Source organism: Anopheles moucheti, chromosome 2, assembly GCF_943734755.1.
Source record: "Anopheles moucheti chromosome 2, idAnoMoucSN_F20_07, whole genome shotgun sequence".
NCBI classification, from domain to species: Eukaryota; Metazoa; Arthropoda; class Insecta; order Diptera; family Culicidae; genus Anopheles; species Anopheles moucheti.
The window spans coordinates 95,417,619-95,437,145 of record NC_069140.1 but is presented as its reverse complement, the minus strand read 5'-3'; the positions used below and the strand labels follow the sequence as shown (position 1 = coordinate 95,437,145).

The window sequence follows — 19,527 nt, the reverse complement described above, 5'->3', positions numbered from 1 at the left end:
GTGCACTGATATTGCAACCTTTTGCCACAATTTAAAAGAAGAGTTTAATGTTCCATTTTGGAAAGTATGAACGTGTTTCCATATTTTTGTTCTTTGTTACTTTCGAAAACCAATTACTCTACACATTTCTTTAGATTATATACGGCCACAATTTGTTGATGGCGAGTAATTTTATGCGATTGCAACAAACGATTATGAACAAAATTCAAACACGACAAAAAGGTTTTTTGTTTTGAAAATGTTTAAAATTTGCACGTATTCATAAATGAGCTGCTGATTGCTCATAAAATGAACATTTTGAAAATGTTTATTTCACGAAATGTCACTTCAATGTCGTCGGCCATGTCCGGTAAGGTGTCACAGTGTCGCTGTCAATTTGTCTTGCGTTTGTTTCCCACTTTCGGCAATTTGTGCAAACTTCGTGCGTTTGTTGGTGCGCGTCGGGAAAACTGAACACCAGGCTTGCGGGAAAGTAAGAGAAAACACAATTTGCCCGATCGAAAGAAAGAGAGAAAGCAGCCGAACCAGTTGCAGGAAAAATCATTCACATTCGAACGATAGCGCGTGTGAAATTTTCCGCGTGTCAAGCGAAAGGTGCAAAAGTTAGCGCGTCCAGAAAAAAACAAACCAAGATCCAAATCCGTGCGTTGTGAGACATCCAGTGTTTCCGGCTTCCGTTTCCTCCTTGCTCAAAGCAAACCCGAATATCCTACTTTCCCGGAATGGCTGCTGCACCTGTTATCATTCCATCGGTAGCGAAGCACACATCAACGGTAAGTGGGTTGTAGTTCTAATCACGGCTCATCATCATCAGCAGCAAACCTCCGTTTTTGTGTGCGGGGAGAAAAATAGCTGCATCTGCAAAACACATACCCGATCGATGTTTTGATGAACTGCTTCTTATCTCTCCCTTTTTCTATATTTTTCTCTCTTTCTTTCTCTCTGTCTCCCTATTGCAGCTAATCTTCCTACATGGCCTTGGCGATACCGGGTACGTGTGCTGGGCGGTATAGAGGCCGTGGGAAAAATAAGAAATGCCCCCAAAGCGATTAGCAAAGAACACATTTCTATGCTGGCCAAACACTGCCACACGGCCGTACAGGCAGTCTATAATGTAAAGGAACAAATGGTGATAACTTCCACAAAAAAGCGATGGAAAAAATCAATTTTCCACCGTTACTTTAGCCTTCGGAACAGCAGACTAGCGTACTGTCCGCTGCTCACTCGGTGAACCGCTTTTCCCTTCATTGTTTTGTGATACAAACACACATACACACATACAGTAGCTGTCCCTCGCACTGAGTGACCTTCAGCTCGACCAACGGCCTAGTGTACGGATCCTTGTGCATTTATGGGACGCTTGCTAAAAGGCTTCACACTGTTACATGTGGATACATTGATTTAATTATGTAATTTCATTGTCACCCTCGTCAGCAGTAGTGGTGCCTTGGGAAACCCTCAAGCCTATCGTTGAAACTTTGCTTCCCAAGAAGAAAAGAAGGATTTCAATAGAATATGGGAGGGCTTAGCATTCAAGATACTGAACGGATAATATGTTTGCTTACCATGTTTATAAGTGTTTCAATTTCGTTCCCTTTTTAGCCATGGCTGGGCAACGTCGATGGGATCGCTCCGTACGCCGGACATGAAGGTAATTTGTCCAACCGCACCGAACATGCCAGTCACGATGAATGGTGGATTTCGGTTGAACTCGTGGTTCGATCTTAAATCCATCTCGATCAGCGACCCGGAAGATGAGGAGGGTATCAAAAAGGCGACCCGATACGTACACGACCTGATCCAGAGTGAAATGAAGGCCGGTATAACCTCGAATCGGATCATGCTCGGTGGGTTTTCGCAGGGTGGTGCCCTTGCCCTGTACGCGGGGTTAACGTTTGCGGAACCGTTGGCTGGTGTGATGGCCCTTTCCTGTTGGTTGCCATTGCACAAAAGCTTCCCGAGCGTGCGAAAGTGTCCCGATACGGTGCCGGTATGTAGCAACAGCCCGTTGTTTGCCAATTTCGAATGCCAGTTTATTAATCTTCCCGCTACAGATCCTTCAGTGCCACGGTGACTGTGATCCGATCGTGTTCTACAAGTTTGGTCAATTATCATCCAGTGTGTTGAAATCGTTCATGAAGAATTCGCACTTTCAAACGTACCAGGGGCTGGGCCACAGCTCCTGCGATGCAGAATTGAGCGATATGAAGGTAAGAAGGAAAAAAGCAAGCCACATAAAGTACGATGGAATTGAGCGACACTATTTTAAATTGCAGAAATTCATCGATGATCATGTTCCTCGTCAGTGAAGTGTCACTACACCCATCCCCGGGCACCAATCAAATCGGTGTCCTAATTCGCAGATTGTTCGCTTACATTCGTGAAAATCGTACGTAAAGGCATAAACATACATATTTGCGAGACGGAAAAGCATATTAATAGCATCCAAATGTAGTATCGGTTGTTTTTCCCCAAAGCGGTTCACATTCTGTTAATGCAATTTGTAACTTATGTAAACTCAAGAAAGAGAGAAAAAACTCAAAACACCCGCAAAAAAAAAGATTAACATACCGCGATTTAACGCATTAATGTAGTACACGAAAGCAAAGCAGAGGGAGAGAATCATAAAGCAACAAACAGTTAAAACAACCTTAAAATTATTCAGAACGTGTCGTCGAAAGCAATCATTACAAGTAGCTGCAAAGCGCAAAAGCCAAAAGATGAAAGGTAAACTATGCTAAAAACGGACTGCAACACAATACAGAAACTGAGTCAATGTTTAAACAACACTATTTTCCTGCACTGTTTCCGTAGCGCGTATATGCTGTGAGCGTTTAGAAGGGGTTCTCCGGTTGAAACACACACACACACACTCACACGCAATACATATTGTAAAATTCCCCGATAAATAACGATCCGATAGTAAACAGCGGGTCGCTCTTATCGCATGAATTGAGTAAACCGGGAGAGTAGGGCGAGCTGATAAACTACTTACTACTAGCATTTTTGTGTAGACTTTGCCATCACGTTATAGATAAAACAACAAAAGTGCTCTCGACACATATAACAAATTAAAAAAATCCTTACGCGTGATAATGGCCCCAACGATGTGCAGGGCTCAAGCAAAAACGAAAAGGTATACAGGGGTTTTGTCGGGAAAGTTATGAACAGCTACCGCGGTTAAAGCAAACTGAGGACACAAACACAAAAGTATTGAACATTGGGGAAAAATTTGAACGCAATCTTTAGCGAGTAGCTGGGTAGGGAAAACGTATACAGCATAGAATGGCGATGAAAAAGTTAAACTTTTGCCCAGTTAGTATTAGTTAAACATTTCCCTTTCTAGTGAATTGTTTGTTTGCAACTTAATTTCGTCCAAAGTTGGTTATTTTATTAATGCAAATTTTCTTTATTATTTGTTTTTATGGTAACTGTTTCTTTTTCTATCCTTTTAGCTATATCATCTTTCTTGCTTTGTTTTCAACTGTACTTGAACACACGTTTAAATTAAAGGTGGTTTAACATCCAACCAACAAGATATCGTTTTGTTAGGATTGTTAGAGAGTCTTACAAAAGTCAGAAAGATCATTAAATAGTGACACAGATTTTTCACTTCGAAAAGTGTTTTTTTTGCCTAACCGATTCTGAGCTAACACAAAATTAAGTGATTTTCCATACGTGGGCCCTGTCATGTATTGGAAAGACCAACACTACTTCGTATTTTGTAGCTATTTTATTATGTACAATCAAATCCACTATCTATGGGTTTTTAACGGCCACTACAAAAACAGTAAGGTATCTACTTTCGAAGTTTAATTGAAACTGCAGACGTCACACGGCAGCGAAGAAGTTTTACATGATAAGACACTTCGTATTCTCCCGGTATAGTCGACCTGACTTCAATTACATCTTCTCCTATCTGACATCCATACGATGTATTTTCTTTTATGAAAAAGTAATGTAACTATAACGGCATCGACTAAAGCAATTGTGGATCGTGTTTGGAATTGGGTGTCCTTTAGCACCCTTTGTTGAATGATAACCTGTAAAACTTTCTCATCAACCGCCAATCAGCATAAAAAACAATGAGCAATCAAACGGCTCGTGGCAAAACAAATGTGGTAAACCGAGATGTTTCATTAAACTTATCACAATACAGTCAGCATTGGCATTTTATTTTTTTTATCAATACCTTTCCATTGCACAATCTTAAACCGCTTGGTTCCGATTTGCCGAACGAATGGAAGTAATATTATGAATTAATTGAATAATAATATCAATCTTTTTCTATGAACTCACTGCAGTTGCCAAATGAAGCTTTATGCTTAGCGATACTATTTTAACATTTAGCAATCTATTCCCACTTAACACGAGTTCAACCCATAGAACTTAACTTGTTTGGCTTCGTTTAGAGTTGGGTTTAGTTAGTGACTTTAGTAAAGTGCGATACCATTATATAAAATGTCAGAAATCGTTTGAATTCGGTTCCCACTATAAAAATGGAGCAATAGTCATTAGCCTCCCGTCGGCACATCGGTATCATTGCGGATAGGCAACTAAACGTCCACGGTTTGGTGTACCTTTCGAGTTCGAAACTGCACTCTTTCCATTTTGGCAAATTATTACGCGAATTCGGAGGAACGCAACAAATTGTGCACCAGTTTAATGCATTAGCGACGGTTTGTCAACTCAAGATCAACTATGTATGTTACGAACGCAACCGACACCATTCGAGTCAGGAGTTGAGAGCGAGCTATAGAGGCCGGCAAATCCGTATAAGGCAAATACTAATCAGCTACACTAATGTAATCCTAGTACGGTGCGTAAGAGCATCGCAAGAGATTTAATAATATATTTTAGGTTAAAAAACAAGCCGATTGTTTAGTGCGTTAGTGCATTTTCGTTTATTCAATTCAACAATTTCGGTAGTACATCGCTTTTAGGCACTTTCGTTCCATGGTATATTTAATTAATTTAAGTCCATTCACTCCCTCTCTCTCTCTGTCTGTCTGTGTTTAGTATGCTAAGCGTATTGTGGCGAACCGATAGCCTCTGGTACGTGTACCCCTTACGAGCACTTTGACCGTACCTTTGGTGCAGATTTTAAATAGCTTCACTAAACCCTTCGCCGTTACGTATCCAATTCCGTTGACCGTTCCCTCCGACAGGCTGAATCCACCCTGCGTTACATAGCCGAAGCACTCCCGGCTGCACTGGTTGCGAATGGTGGCCGGTTTCGCCGGTAGCCACAGTTCAGCCATCCGTTTCAGCTGTTCCTCGACCAGCGCACGGTTGTTTGCCTGCGGGATTCGCACCAGCACACCCGGATTGGCACGCTGCAAGCGTATCTTCTCCCGTACCCGTCGGTTCCGTAGCCGCTTCAGTGCTTTTAGATGTTGCGCCCGTAACACGATCCGTTCAGCGCCGTGTGGATCTTTACGGGCGGGTTCCACATAGACCGGCCCATGGATGGCCGATAGGCGATTGCTTTTGTTCGCGCGGAAGTCACCACGGTTGGGCAGACAGATGATCGCATTATCGCCCGGATTGCCGCGCGTTTTAAGCGTAAGTAGGACGGGCACGAGTGCATCCGGTGGAAGACCAATGGAGTGAACGTTGAATTTGCGATCCAAAGCGAGCTTCAGTTTTGCTAGTGCTTCTTGATCGCGCAGCACGAAGTATGGCCGATCGGACCCACGTTGCGCACTGTTCCACTCTTGAACGAGCTGTGTCCAGGGACACCGAAATGGCGATGCAATGGCAAGTTTTGTGTAGTTCACCCGCTTATTGTTCGGGCGCTTAAAGTATCTGCCCAATGATTCTGAATGCTTGTGAACGGCTTCATCTTTACCGAGCACCGTGTCCGGCACACCGGAACGATCGTGCCCGGACTCAAGCGCGACCATGTCCAGCTCCTTCTGTCCGACCGGTTTCGCACCCCACATCACCAACGAATGCCACACGGCCAAACCATACCCGGCGGGCACGATTACTTCCCAGCCGGAACCGTACCCGAGTCGTTTGTAGTCGGCATCCTGCGAACCGGGTGATTGCAGCAAAAGGATAGGCAGCGGCTGAAGATGTGTTTCCGACACGCACGGTTCTCCGGGTAGCAGCGTTTCGACGCTACGCAGCTGATTCAACTCGTGAGTCGTTTTCATCTCTTCGCTGATACGTTGCCGGATCGTTTCGTCCCACAGGGGTGAAAAGCTTCTGATCGCTCGGGGTTGCACCTGCTCCGGTGGGATGCTTTGTGTGAAGTTGTATCGTGCGGGCACATTGGGCAGTGCTTTGGTGCGTCTGGTGGGTCGATTCAGTCGCGGATCTTGTACGAGCAGAGCAACCACCTCTCCCGGACTTAGTTCGCCCGGTGAGGTAAGATCTTTAATGTCCGCCCAGTAGTTCGTTTGCTGTGATAGTATTTTGTTGTACCTCGGGGTGCTTTCGACAAAATCATTCCACCAGGTCCGATGAGTCGGTTTCGTCTGTGTTGGTGGAGTGAACAAACGAAACGTTTTAACGATTGTCGCGTGAGAAAGAGGTCCCGTGAGATGAAATCGATTCAGTGTTTCCTTCAGCTCAACAACCTCCACACCGGATTTGGAAGTGTATCGTGGACAGCGAATGTCGGCTGGATTCCTTGTAATGTCTTCAATGGTTTGGTTTGTTTCGCGTAATGCATTTTTGAGCTGAAAAACTTGGACCAACTGTTCGACCAACGGGCGGTAAAACGTTGGATGAGCAAACAGCCAGATCGTTCGTCGTTCGATGTTATCGCAGCTTCCAGATGCACGCCATACGAACCGCACTTTGCCGAGACAATTGTACGGATACGTTCCATCTTCATACAGCCAAACGTAACCCGCACGCTGCCCAGCTGAGTAAGCCTTCGCAGCTACGGTAAGTCCTGTTCGCTCGCTACATAACCTCCGGAAGCCTTCCTTCAGAATGGTTTCCGTCCCATTTACTTCTACACAACCTTCGTACGAAAGATCATGCACCAAGCAGTGCTTGGAGGTGGCCCGATAGCTCGACCGGTACACTTTATTGTACGGTGTTAGCGGTATCTTGTATCCCCAGCGGGATGACATGCGGAACCGCTTGGCATGCCAGACGTGCGTTTCAAGCCAGACGAACGCTCGCTTTCGTCGTTCGTATTCCTTGAGCAGATTGTGCGCTTTGCGCCGGAACTTGCGAGAGGGCCGTTTTTTCTTCTCCGACACGCCGCTCTTGCTGAATTGGGCCAGGTGCACGGCACGGAACTTCCGGGGCAAACGCTTCACATCGTACGACATGGCCCGACGGCGCATATGAATGGGTAGCGATTGATGCATTAGCTTCCGCTGGTGGATTGTGCTGGTCATGTTGCGCAGCATCTGGCACACCTCTTCCTTCCGGCTCTCGGCAAAACTGACCAGCTCCACGCTTTTTGGCAGTGTCACGTTCCCACCGATGGCAGCATCGAACTGCATATTGGCCGACGCCATCCTTACAACTTTGCTGGCTGCTTATCCGTTGTTTTACTCCTCGTCTAACACTTTGGTTCGGCTATGGAATTGCACGGTATAGAAAAAAAATTATCATACTGAACCGGCAAAGCAAAGAACTGTCAGTAGCACGTTGCTCGCAGATGTAAACAAACAGCGAGGACTATGGCATTTGTGGTGGTCATTATGTATGAAAACTGTACCTGAGTTGTACTAAAAAAGTGAGGCTATGTTCTAATAATTGAATACCGACTGTGTACGAAATTATTTAAATGTATTCTTCGCTTCAAATTGGCCCATACATCAGACGGGAACCACGAGGACCTACCTTTATCGGCACAACTCCCTCAAGAGGTCCGGACCCTTCTGGAATAGCGCCTCTAATGAAAGTAAATAAAAACAACTGAAGGAAATCCGAAGCGTTTGTTTGTTAGTCACTGTGATACAGCATGAATGCAAAATGAAATAAATGCGATATTCTTCGATCATGCGAATATTCTTGTCAATTTACTTTGTCAAAGAGTACAATTGTGTGCGCGGCAACAGTATAGTGGTTTTTCGCGATTGACAAGGTGATTTTGTCACTTGACAAATTGGTCAGGATTTTGTCAACTCTCGTGGCTTTTCAGATATCCGATACCAGGAAAGCATGTTTTTCAAGAGGGCCATCCCTGCAGCGATGGGATGGCCAAATTTATTCCACGCCTAATTTACACTAGCGATCGCTCTCAAAGGTTTGATAGCATGCAATGAAATAGGGGTGGGCAAATTTATTCCATGCACTCCGCCACCCCGGCATTCCATGTGAGTGACCGGCACTCATGAGTGCCTGAGTGCTGTCAATTAGCCGTCGATTAGCCGTCGAATAGCCGTCCATTAGCCGTCATCCAGCCGTCAATTAGCCGTCGATTAGCCGTCGACTGGCTGTCAAATAGCCGTCAATTAGTCGTCAATTAGCCGTCGATTAGCCGAAAATAAGCCGTCAATTGACCGTCAATTAGCCGTCGAATAGCCGTAAACTAGCCGTCAATTGGCCGTCATCTCCCCCCTCGTGTCACTTCCTCCCTCGTGTCATCTCCCCCCTAGTGTCATCACCTCCCTCGTGTCACCACTCACCTCCCACGTGTCACCACCCACCTCCCACGTGTCACCACCCACCTCCCACGTGTCACCACCCACCTCCCACGGGTCATCACCCACCTCCCACGTGTCACCACCCACCCCCACGAGTAATTACCCACCTCCCACGGGTCACCACCCACCTCCCACGTGTCACCTCCCACCTCCCACGGGTCACCATCCACCTCCCACGGGTCACTACCCACTTCCCACGGGACATCACTCACCTCCCACGGGTCACCAACCACCTCCCACGGGTCACCACCCACCTCCCACGGGTCACCACCCACCTCCCACGTGTCATCACCCACCTCCCACGGGTCACCACCCACCTCCCACAGGTCATCACCCACCTCCCACGGGTCACTACCCACTTCCCACGGGACATCACTCACCTCCCACGGGTCACCAACCACCTCCCACGGGTTATCACCCACCTCCCACGGGTCACCACCCACCTCCCACAGGTCATCACCCACCTCCCACGGGTCATCACCCACCTCCCACGTGTCACCACCCACCTCCCACGGGTCTCCACCCACCTCCCACGGGTCACCACCCACCACCCACGGGTCACCACCCACCTCCCACGGGTCACCATCCACCTCCCACGTGTCATCACCCACCTCCCACGGGTCACCACCCACCTCCCACGGGTCACCACCCACCTCCCACGTGTCACCTCCCACCTCCCACGGGTCATCACCCACCTCCCACGGGTCATCACCCACCTCCCACGGGTCATCATCCACCATCCACGGGTCACCACCCACCTCCCACGGGTCATCACCCACCTCCCACGGCTCATCACCCACCTCCCACGGATCACCACCCACCTCCCACGGGTCACCACCCACCTCCCACGTGTCATCACCCACCTCCCACGGGTCACTACCCACTTCCCACGGGACATCACTCACCTCCCACGGGTCACCAACCACCTCCCACGGGTCACCTCCCACCTCCCAAGTGTCACCACCCACCTCCCATGTGTCATCACCCACCTCCAACGGGTCACCACCCACCTCCCACGTGTCACCACCCACCTCCCACGGGTCATCACCCACCTTCCACGGGTCATCACCCACCTCCCACGGCTCATCACTCACCTCCCACGGGTCACCACCCACCTCCCACGGGTCACCACCCACCTCCCACGTGTCACCACCCACCTCCCACGGGTCACTACCCACTTCCCACGGGACATCACCCACCTCCCACGGGTCACCACCCACCTCCCACGGGTCACCACCCACCTCCCACGTGTCACCTCCCACCTCCCACGGGTCATCTCCCACCACCCACGGGTCATCACCCACCTCCCACGGGTAATCACCCACCACCCACGGGTCATCACCCACCTCCCACGGATCACCACCCACCTCCCACGGGTCACCACCCACCTCCCACGTATCATCACCCACCTCCCACGGGTCACCACCCACCTCCCACGGGTCATCACCCACCTCCCACGGGTCATCACCCACCTCCCACGTGTCACCAACCCACCTCCCACGGGTCACCACCCACCTCCCATGTGTCACCACCCACCACCCACGGGTCACCACCCACCTCCCACGGGTCACCACCCACCTCCCACGTGTCACCACCCACCTCCCACGGGTCATCACCCACCTCCCACGGGTCATCACCCACCTCCCACGGGTCATCACCCACCTCCCACGGGTCACCACCCACTTCCCACAGATCATCACCCACCTCCCACGGGTCACTACCCACTTCCCACGGGACATCACTCACCTCCCACGGGTCACCAACCACCTCCCACGGGTCATCACCCACCTCCCACGGGTCACCACCCACCTCCCACAGGTCATCACTCACCTCCCACGGGTCATCACCCACCTCCCACGTGTCACCACCCACCTCCCACGGGTCTCCACCCACCTCCCACAGGTCATCACCCACCTCCCACGTGTCACCTCCCACCTCCCAAGTGTCACCATCCACCTCCCACGTGTCATCACCCACCTCCCACGGGTCACCACCCACCTCCCACGGGTCATCACCCACCTCCCACGGGTCATCACCCACCTCCCACGGGTCATCACCCACCTCCCACGGGTCACCACCCACCTCCCACAGGTCATCACCCACCTCCCACGGATCATTACCCACCTACCACGGGTCATCACCCACCTCCCACGGGTCATCACCCACCTCCCACGGGTCACCACCCACCTCCCACGTGTCACCACCCACCTCCCACGTGTCATCACCCACCTCCCACGGGTCACCACCCACCTCCCACGGGTCACCAACCACCTCCCACAGGTCACCAACCACCTCCCACGGGTCACCACCCACCTCCCACGGGTCATCACCCACCTCCCACAGGTCACCACCCACCTCCCACGGGTCATCACCCACCTCCCACGTGTCACCAACCACCTCCCACGGGTCATCACCCACCTCCCACGGGTCACCACCCACCTCCCACTGGTCACCACCCACCTCCCACGTGTCACCACCCAACTACCACGTGTCACCACCCACCTCTCACGGGTCATCACCCACCTCCCACGGGTCACCACCCACCTCCCACGTGTCACCACCCACCTCCCACGTGTCATCACCCACCTCCCACGGGTCACCACCCACCTCCCACGGGTCACCAACCACCTCCCACGTGTCACCACCCACCTCCCACGGGTCATCACCCACCTCCCACGGGTCATCACCCACCTCCCACGTGTCACCACCCACCTCCCACGGGTCACCACCCACCTCCCATGTGTCACCACCCACCACCCACGGGTCACCACCCACCTCCCACGGGTCACCACCCACCTCCCACGTGTCACCACCCACCTCCCACGGGTCATCACCCACCTCCCACGGGTCATCACCCACCTCCCACGGGTCATCACCCACCTCCCACGGGTCACCACCCACTTCCCACAGATCATCACCCACCTCCCACGGGTCACTACCCACTTCCCACGGGACATCACTCACCTCCCACGGGTCACCAACCACCTCCCACGGGTCATCACCCACCTCCCACGGGTCACCACCCACCTCCCACAGGTCATCACCCACCTCCCACGGGTCATCACCCACCTCCCACGTGTCACCACCCACCTCCCACGGGTCTCCACCCACCTCCCACAGGTCATCACCCACCTCCCACGTGTCACCTCCCACCTCCCAAGTGTCACCATCCACCTCCCACGTGTCATCACCCACCTCCCACGGGTCACCACCCACCTCCCACGGGTCATCACCCACCTCCCACGGGTCATCACCCACCTCCCACGGGTCATCACCCACCTCCCACGGGTCACCACCCACCTCCCACAGGTCATCACCCACCTCCCACGGGTCATTACCCACCTACCACGGGTCATCACCCATCTCCCACGGGTCATCACCCACCTCCCACGGGTCACCACCCACCTCCCACGTGTCACCACCCACCTCCCACGTGTCATCACCCACCTCCCACGGGTCACCACCCACCTCCCACGGGTCACCAACCACCTCCCACGTGTCACCACCCACCTCCCACGGGTCATCACCCACCTCCCACGGGTCATCACCCACCTCCCACGTGTCACCACCCACCACCCACGGGTCACCACCCACCTCCCACGGGTCACCACCCACCTCCCACGTGTCACCACCCACCTCCCACGGGTCATCACCCACCTCCCACGGGTCATCACCCACCTCCCACGGGTCATCACCCACCTCCCACGGGTCACCAACCACCTCCCACGTGTCACCTCCCACCTCCCACGGGTCACTACCCACTTCCCACGGGACATCACTCACCTCCCACGGGTCACCAACCACCTCCCACGGGTCATCACCCACCTCCCACGGGTCACCACCCACCTCCCACGGGTCATCACCCACCTCCCACGGGTCATCACCCACCTCCCACGGGTCACCACCCACCTCCCACGTGTCACCACCCACCTCCCACGGGTCATCACCCACCTCCCACGGGTCACCACCCACCTCCCACGGGTCACCAACCACCTCCCACGTGTCACCACCCACCTCCCACGGGTCACCACCCACCTCCCACGGGTCATCACCCACCTCCCACGGGTCATCACCCACCTCCCACGGGTCATCACCCACCTCCCACGGGTCACCACCCACCTCCCACAGGTCATCACCCACCTCCCACGGGTCATCACCCACCTCCCACGGGTCATCACCCACCTCCCACGGGTCATCACCCACCTCCCACGGGTCACCACCCACCTCCCACAGGTCATCACCCACCTCCCACGGGTCACTACCCACTTCCCACGGGACATCACTCACCTCCCACGGGTCACCAACCACCTCCCACGGGTCATCACCCACCTCCCACGGGTCACCACCCACCTCCCACAGGTCATCACCCACCTCCCACGGGTCATCACCCACCTCCCACGTGTCACCACCCACCTCCCACGGGTCTCCACCCACCTCCCACGGGTCATCACCCACCTCCCACGTGTCACCTCCCACCTCCCAAGTGTCACCATCCACCTCCCACGTGTCATCACCCACCTCCCACGGGTCACCACCCACCTCCCACGGGTCACCACCCACCTCCCACGGGTCATCACCCACCTCCCACGTGTCACCAACCACCTCCCACGGGTCACCACCCACCTTCCACGGGTCACCACCCACCTCCCACTGGTCACCACCCACCTCCCACGGGTCACCACCCAACTCCCACGTGTCACCACCCACCTCCCACGGGTCATCACCCACCTCCCACGGGTCACCACCCACCTCCCACGTGTCACCACCCACCTCCCACGTGTCATCACCCACCTCCCACGGGTCACCACCCACCTCCCACAGGTCACCAACCACCTCCCACGTGTCACCACCCACCTCCCACGGGTCATCACCCACCTCCCACGGGTCATCACCCACCTCCCACGTGTCACCACCCACCACCCACGGGTCACCACCCACCTCCCACGGGTCACCAACCACCTCCCACGGGTCATCACCCACCTCCCACGGGTCACCTCCCACCTCCCACGTGTCACCACCCACCTCCCACGGGTCTCCACCCACCTCCCACGGGTCACCACCCACCTCCCACGTGTCACCTCCCACCTCCCAAGTGTCACCATCCACCTCCCACGTGTCATCACCCACCTCCCACGGGTCACCACCCACCTCCCACGGGTCACCACCCACCTCCCACGTGTCACCTCCCACCTCCCACGGGTCATCACCCACCTCCCACGGGTCACCACCCACCTCCCACGGGTGACCACCCACCTCCCACGTGTCACCACCCACCTCCCACGGGTCACCAACCACCTCCCACGGGTCATCACCCACCTCCCACGGGTCATCACCCACCTCCCACGTGTCACCACCCACCTCCCACGGGTCTCCACCCACCTCCCACGGGTCATCACCCACCTCCCACGTGTCACCACCCACCTCCCACGGGTCACCACCCACCTCCCATGTGTCATCACCCACCACCCACGGGTCACCACCCACCTCCCACGGGTCACCACCCACCTCCCACGTGTCACCACCCACCTCCCACGGGTCATCACCCACCTCCCACGGGTCATCACCCACCTCCCACGGGTCACCACCCACCTCCCACAGGTCATCACCCACCTCCCACGGGTCACTACCCACTTCCCACGGGACATCACTCACCTCCCACGGGTCACCAACCACCTCCCACGGGTCATCACCCACCTCCCACGGGTCACCACCCACCTCCCACAGATCATCACCCACCTCCCACGGGTCATCACCCACCTCCCACGTGTCACCACCCACCTCCCACGGGTCTCCTCCCACCTCCCACGGGTCACCACCCACCTCCCACGGGTCACCTCCCACCTCCCAAGTGTCACAATCCACCTCCCACGTGTCATCACCCACCTCCCACGGGTCACCACCCACCTCCCACGGGTCACCACCCACCTCCCACGTGTCACCTCCCACCTCCCACGGGTCATCACCCACCTCCCACGGGTCACCACCCACCTCCCACGGGTGACCACCCACCTCCCACGTGTCACCACCCACCTCCCACGGGTCATCACCCACCTCCCACGGGACATCACCCACCTCCCACGGGTCATCACCCACCTCCCACGGGTCACCTCCCACCTCCCACGGGTCACCAACCACCTCCCACGGGTCATCACCCACCTCCCACGGGTCATCACCCACCTCCCACGGGTCACCACCCACCTCTCACGGGTCACCACCCACCTCCCACGTGTCACCTCCCACCTCCCAAGTGTCACCATCCACCTCCCACGTGTCATCACCCACCTCCCACGGGTCACCACCCACCTCCCACGGGTCACCACCCACCTCCCACGTGTCACCACCCACCTCCCACGGGTCATCACCCACCTCCCACGGGTCACCACCCACCTCCCACGGGTCACCACCCACCTCCCACGTGTCACCACCCACCTCCCACGGGTCATCACCCACCTCCCACAGGTCATCAACCACCTCCCACGGGTCACCACCCACCCACCTCCCTTCTTGTCCGCCATCTTGTCCGCCATCTTGTCCGCCATCTTGGAAGGGGAAGGGGGGAGGGGGATGGAAGATATTACCTCTTGAATAACATGCTCTCCTGGTATCGGAAATCTGAGAACAGCTGGTTTTATGGAAAGTTAGTGTTTAAACATTGCATACCTTACGGCGTATTGCATTGCAAGTTGGTTGCAAAGTTAGTGTATAAACATTGCATACCTTACGGCGCAGTACCAGGAGCTACCTCTTCCGTGCATGCTCTCCTGGTACTATACATTCGGAAACTGGTAGTTTTCGAAGAAATTTTTCTCGACCAATGGGAAAGTTAGTGTTTGAACATTGCATACCTTTCGGCGGTTTTTGAACAAAACTGCTGCAAAATTTTACTCGACCAACGGGAAAGTTAGTGTTTAAATATTGCATACCTTTCGGCGGTTTTCGACCAAAATTGCTGTACAAGGTGCTACCTCTTTCGTGGATGCTTTCCTGGTATCGGAAATCGGAAAACAGCTGGTTTTATATGGAATTTCGTACCAGCGGACGGAAAGTTTGAGCGAGATGAAGGATGCTTTCCGTTTTATTGATAATACTTCAGTGGAGGATCAATCCCCTTGGAGGCCCAGGGCGGAAATATAGTTGGGGCCTCTAATTTTTAAAACGATGCAGAAGGGAAGGGGGACATTGAGGGGACTTGAAATGAGACAAGGCGAAAAGCGCAGTAAGACGGGGCCTATTGCCGTTTGATCCGCCGCTGGGCTGCCCCTAATCAGTCATACGTATGAACTCATGTCTGTTCGCGATGAATTGCGCCTTTGCCTCCTTTCACGTATACCAGGTATTGACCAGTTCCGGAACAACACACCGACTGCAGGTGAGATGGGTCATGTGTGTTTGTGACGACATCGCCGGTAGCACGGAATATACCCGGGAGATTGTGCTGCAACATCGTGCTACAGGATCCTTAAGGCCAGTGTATGAGACCAACCAGATCATGCGTCCACAACACTGAAAACTAAATACTAGGTCAAGTTTTTGTTTTGAAAGACTACCTCCATGATCATTCGCTCACGTCGATGTTTTAGGCGATGAACAAAAATTAACGGTTGATTTCTGTAGTGAGCTTCTACTTACTGAACTTTTTCAACAATTGATCATGTTTTATAGCATTCTTTGATCCATTAGGTGCAGGGCCACGAGAGTTGACAAAATGCTGACTAATTTGACCAATGACCAAATCAGCTGGTCAACTGTGAAAACCACTATACCGTTGCCGCGCACACAATTGTTTTCAGATTTTCGATACCAGGAGAGCATGTTTTTCAAGAGGTGGAATAAATTTGCGCTGCAGGTGAAATAACCTGCAGCGTGGAATAAATTTGCCCATCAATATTGCATTGCGTACTATCAAACCCGTGAGAGTGTTCACTAGTTTAAGAAAAATGGATGAAACGGAGAGCATCCTTCATTTCGCTCAAACTTTCCATGGGCTGGTACGAAATTCCATACAAAACCCGCTGTTTTCAGATTCCCGATACCAGGAAAGCTTCAACGGAAGAGGTAGCACCTTGTACAGTAATTTTGCTCGAAAACCGCCTAAAGGTATGCAATGTTTAAACACTAACTTTCCCGTTGGTCGTGAAAAATTTCTTCGAAAACCGCCGAAAGGTATGCAATTTTTAAACACTAACTTTCCCGTTGGTCGTGAATCATTTCTTCGAAAACCGCCGAAAGGTATGCAATTTTTAAACACTAACTTTCCCGTTGGTCGTGAAACATTTCTTCGAAAACTACCAGTTTTCGAATGTACAGTACCAGGAGAGCATGCACGGAAGAGGTAGCACCTGGTAATTTTGCCCGCCTAAAGGTATGCAATGTTTAAACACTAACTTTCCATACAAACCAGCTGTTTTCAGATTTCCGATACCAGGAGAGCATGTTTTTCAAGAGGTAACACCTGGTACCAGCAGAGCAAGATGGCGCCCAACAATTCATGAAAAGTTTCATGAAATTATTTCATGAAATATTTCATGAAATATTTCATGAAAATTTCATAAAAATTTCATGAAAATTTCATGAAATATTTCATGAAATATTTCATGAAACATTTCATGAAATATTTCATGAATGAAATTTTCATGAATGAAAATTTTATGAATGAAATTTTTATGAATGAAATTTTATGAATGAATTTTTTATGAATGAAATTTTTATGAATGAAATTTTCATGAATGAAAATTTTATGAATGAAATTTTCATGAATGAAAATTTTATGAATGAAATTTTCATGAATGATAATTTTATGAATAAAATTTTCATGAATGAAAATTTTATGAATGAAATTTTCATGAATGAAAATTTTATGAGTGAAATTTTCATGAATGAAAATTTTATGAATGAAATTTTTATGAATGAAATTTTCATGAATGAAAATTTTATGAATGAAAATTTAATGAATGAAATTTTATGAATGAATAATTTATGAATGAAATTTTTATGAATGAAATTTTCATGAATGAAAATTTTTTGAATGAAAATTTTATGAATGAAAATTTTATGAATGAAAATTTTATGAATGAAATTTTTTTGAATGAAATTTTTTGAATGAATCTTTAATGAATGAATTTTTTATGAATGAAATTTTTATGAATGAAAATTTTATGAATGAAATTTTCATGAATGAAATTTTATGAATGAAATTTTTATGAATGAAATTTTATTGAATGAATATTTTGTGAATGAAATTTTTATGAATGAAATTTTATGAATGAATTTTTATGAATGAAATTTTCTTGAATGAAAATTTTATGAATGAAAATTTTATGAATGAAATTTTATGAATGAAAATTTTATGAATGAAAATTTTATGAATGAAATTTTCATGAATGAAATTTTCATGAATGAAATTTTCATGAATGAAAATTTTATGAATGAAAATTTAAGAATGAAATTTTAATGAATGAATATGTTATGAATGAAAATTTTATGAATGAAAATTTTATGAATGAAATTTTCATGAATGAAATTTTCATGAATGAAATTTTCATGAATGAAAATTTTATGAATGAAAATTTAAGAATGAAATTTTTATGAATGAAATTTTTTGGAATTAAATTTTAATGAATGAAAATTTAATTCATGAAAATTTCATGAAATATTTCATGAAATATTTCATGAAAAATTTCATGAAATTTTCATGAAATTTTCATGAAATGTTTCATGAAATATTTCATGAAATGTTTCATGAAATATTTCATGAAATAATTTCATGAAACTTTTCATGAATTGTTGGGCGCCATCTTGCTCTGCTGGTACCAGGTGTTACCTCTTGAAAAACATGCTCTCCTGGTATCGGAAATCTGAAAACAGCTGGTTTGTATGGAAAGTTAGTGTTTAAACATTGCATACCTTTAGGCGGGCAAAATTACCAGGTGCTACCTCTTCCGTGCATGCTCTCCTGGTATTATACATTCGAAAACTGGTAGTTTTCGAAGAAATGTTTCACGACCAACGGGAAAGTTAGTGTTTAAACATTGCATACCTTTCGGAGGTTTTCGAAGAAATTTTTCACGACCAACGGGAAAAATAGTGTTTAAACATTACATACCTTTAGGCGGTTTTCGAGCAAAATTACTGTACAAGGTGGTACCTCTTCCGTTGAAGCTTTCCTGGTATCGGGAATCTGAAAACAGCGGGTTTTGTATGGAATTTTGTACCAGCCCATGGAAAGTTTGAGCGAAATGAAGGATGCTCTCCATTTCATCCATTTTTCTTAAACTAGTGAACACTCTCACGGGTTTGATAGTACGCAATGCAATATTGATGAGCAAATTTATTCCACGCTGCAGGTTATTTTACCTGCAGCGCAAATTTATTTCACGTCTTGAAAAACATGCTCTCCTGGTATCAAAAATCTGAAAACAATTGTGTGCGCGGCGACGGTATAGTGGTTTTTACCAGTTGACAAGCTGATTTTGTCACTCGGCAAATTTTTGTCGGCATTTTGTCAACTCTCGTGGCCCTTCACCAAATCGTATAACATGGATTTGCAATTTCAACTTCAAACATTAAAAAATGATAAAGGGGTGAGATTCATTCAAGCAATCGACCTTTGTTGGACTACATTTACTAGACGTTAAAAATAGCTACCCACCAACTACCAAAGTGCAGTTGCAATTATGTCACCCTAATCTTATTAAGTGCAACCAAAGAATGTTACCCTAATATCTCTCGAGTGACGCATGGTACAACAGGCGGGAAAATGCCGATGACTAACCAACCAACTAGCCGGCAAGCCAAGTTTGGCTTTTGAAAACTGGTACATTGACCCATCCAATGCGTAGGGCAAGCAGCTGCAAATTTGTACTTTTTCTGTCCTCCCTCTGCTAGAATGCACATCACACACACTCAC

General features: G+C 50.0%; 2 protein-coding genes across 3 annotated transcripts; one reads left to right on the top strand and one right to left on the bottom strand.

Moving 5' to 3' along the window:
• Positions 1–428: 428 nt before the first annotated feature.
• Positions 429–4,865, top strand: LOC128303528 (acyl-protein thioesterase 1). 2 transcript variants are annotated; one of them, XR_008287394.1, is made up of 6 exons: positions 429–773; positions 960–991; positions 1,603–1,990; positions 2,055–2,210; positions 2,277–2,727; positions 2,815–4,865. XR_008287394.1 is itself a non-coding variant. In XM_053040514.1 (5 exons), exons 1-5 carry the CDS (start codon positions 723–725, stop codon positions 2,307–2,309), a joined length of 660 nt encoding a protein of 219 aa, XP_052896474.1. In that variant the 5' UTR covers positions 429–722; the 3' UTR covers positions 2,310–4,865. The 2 variants fall into 2 exon arrangements, 1 of the variants encoding a protein (XP_052896474.1); XM_053040514.1 differs by having other exon boundaries at positions 2,277–4,865.
• Positions 4,866–4,891: 26 nt separating this feature from the next.
• On the bottom strand, positions 4,892–7,524 carry LOC128303519 (ribonucleases P/MRP protein subunit POP1). The gene has a single exon (XM_053040502.1). It carries the CDS (start codon positions 7,485–7,487, stop codon positions 5,016–5,018), a length of 2,472 nt encoding a protein of 823 aa, XP_052896462.1. The 5' UTR covers positions 7,488–7,524; the 3' UTR covers positions 4,892–5,015.
• Between the last annotated feature and the right edge of the window lie 12,003 nt (positions 7,525–19,527).

Coding starts and splice junctions, on each gene's coding strand:
- LOC128303519 (XM_053040502.1), bottom strand. CDS start 7,487: ATGGCGTCGGCCAATATGCAGTTCGATGCTGCCATCGGTGGGAACGTG.
- LOC128303528 (XM_053040514.1), top strand. CDS start 723: ATGGCTGCTGCACCTGTTATCATTCCATCGGTAGCGAAGCACACATCA. Junction 1,991..2,054: donor AGTGTCCCGATACGGTGCCG/GTATGTAGCAAC, acceptor TTCCCGCTACAG/ATCCTTCAGTGCCACGGTGA. Junction 2,211..2,276: donor CAGAATTGAGCGATATGAAG/GTAAGAAGGAAA, acceptor TTTAAATTGCAG/AAATTCATCGATGATCATGT.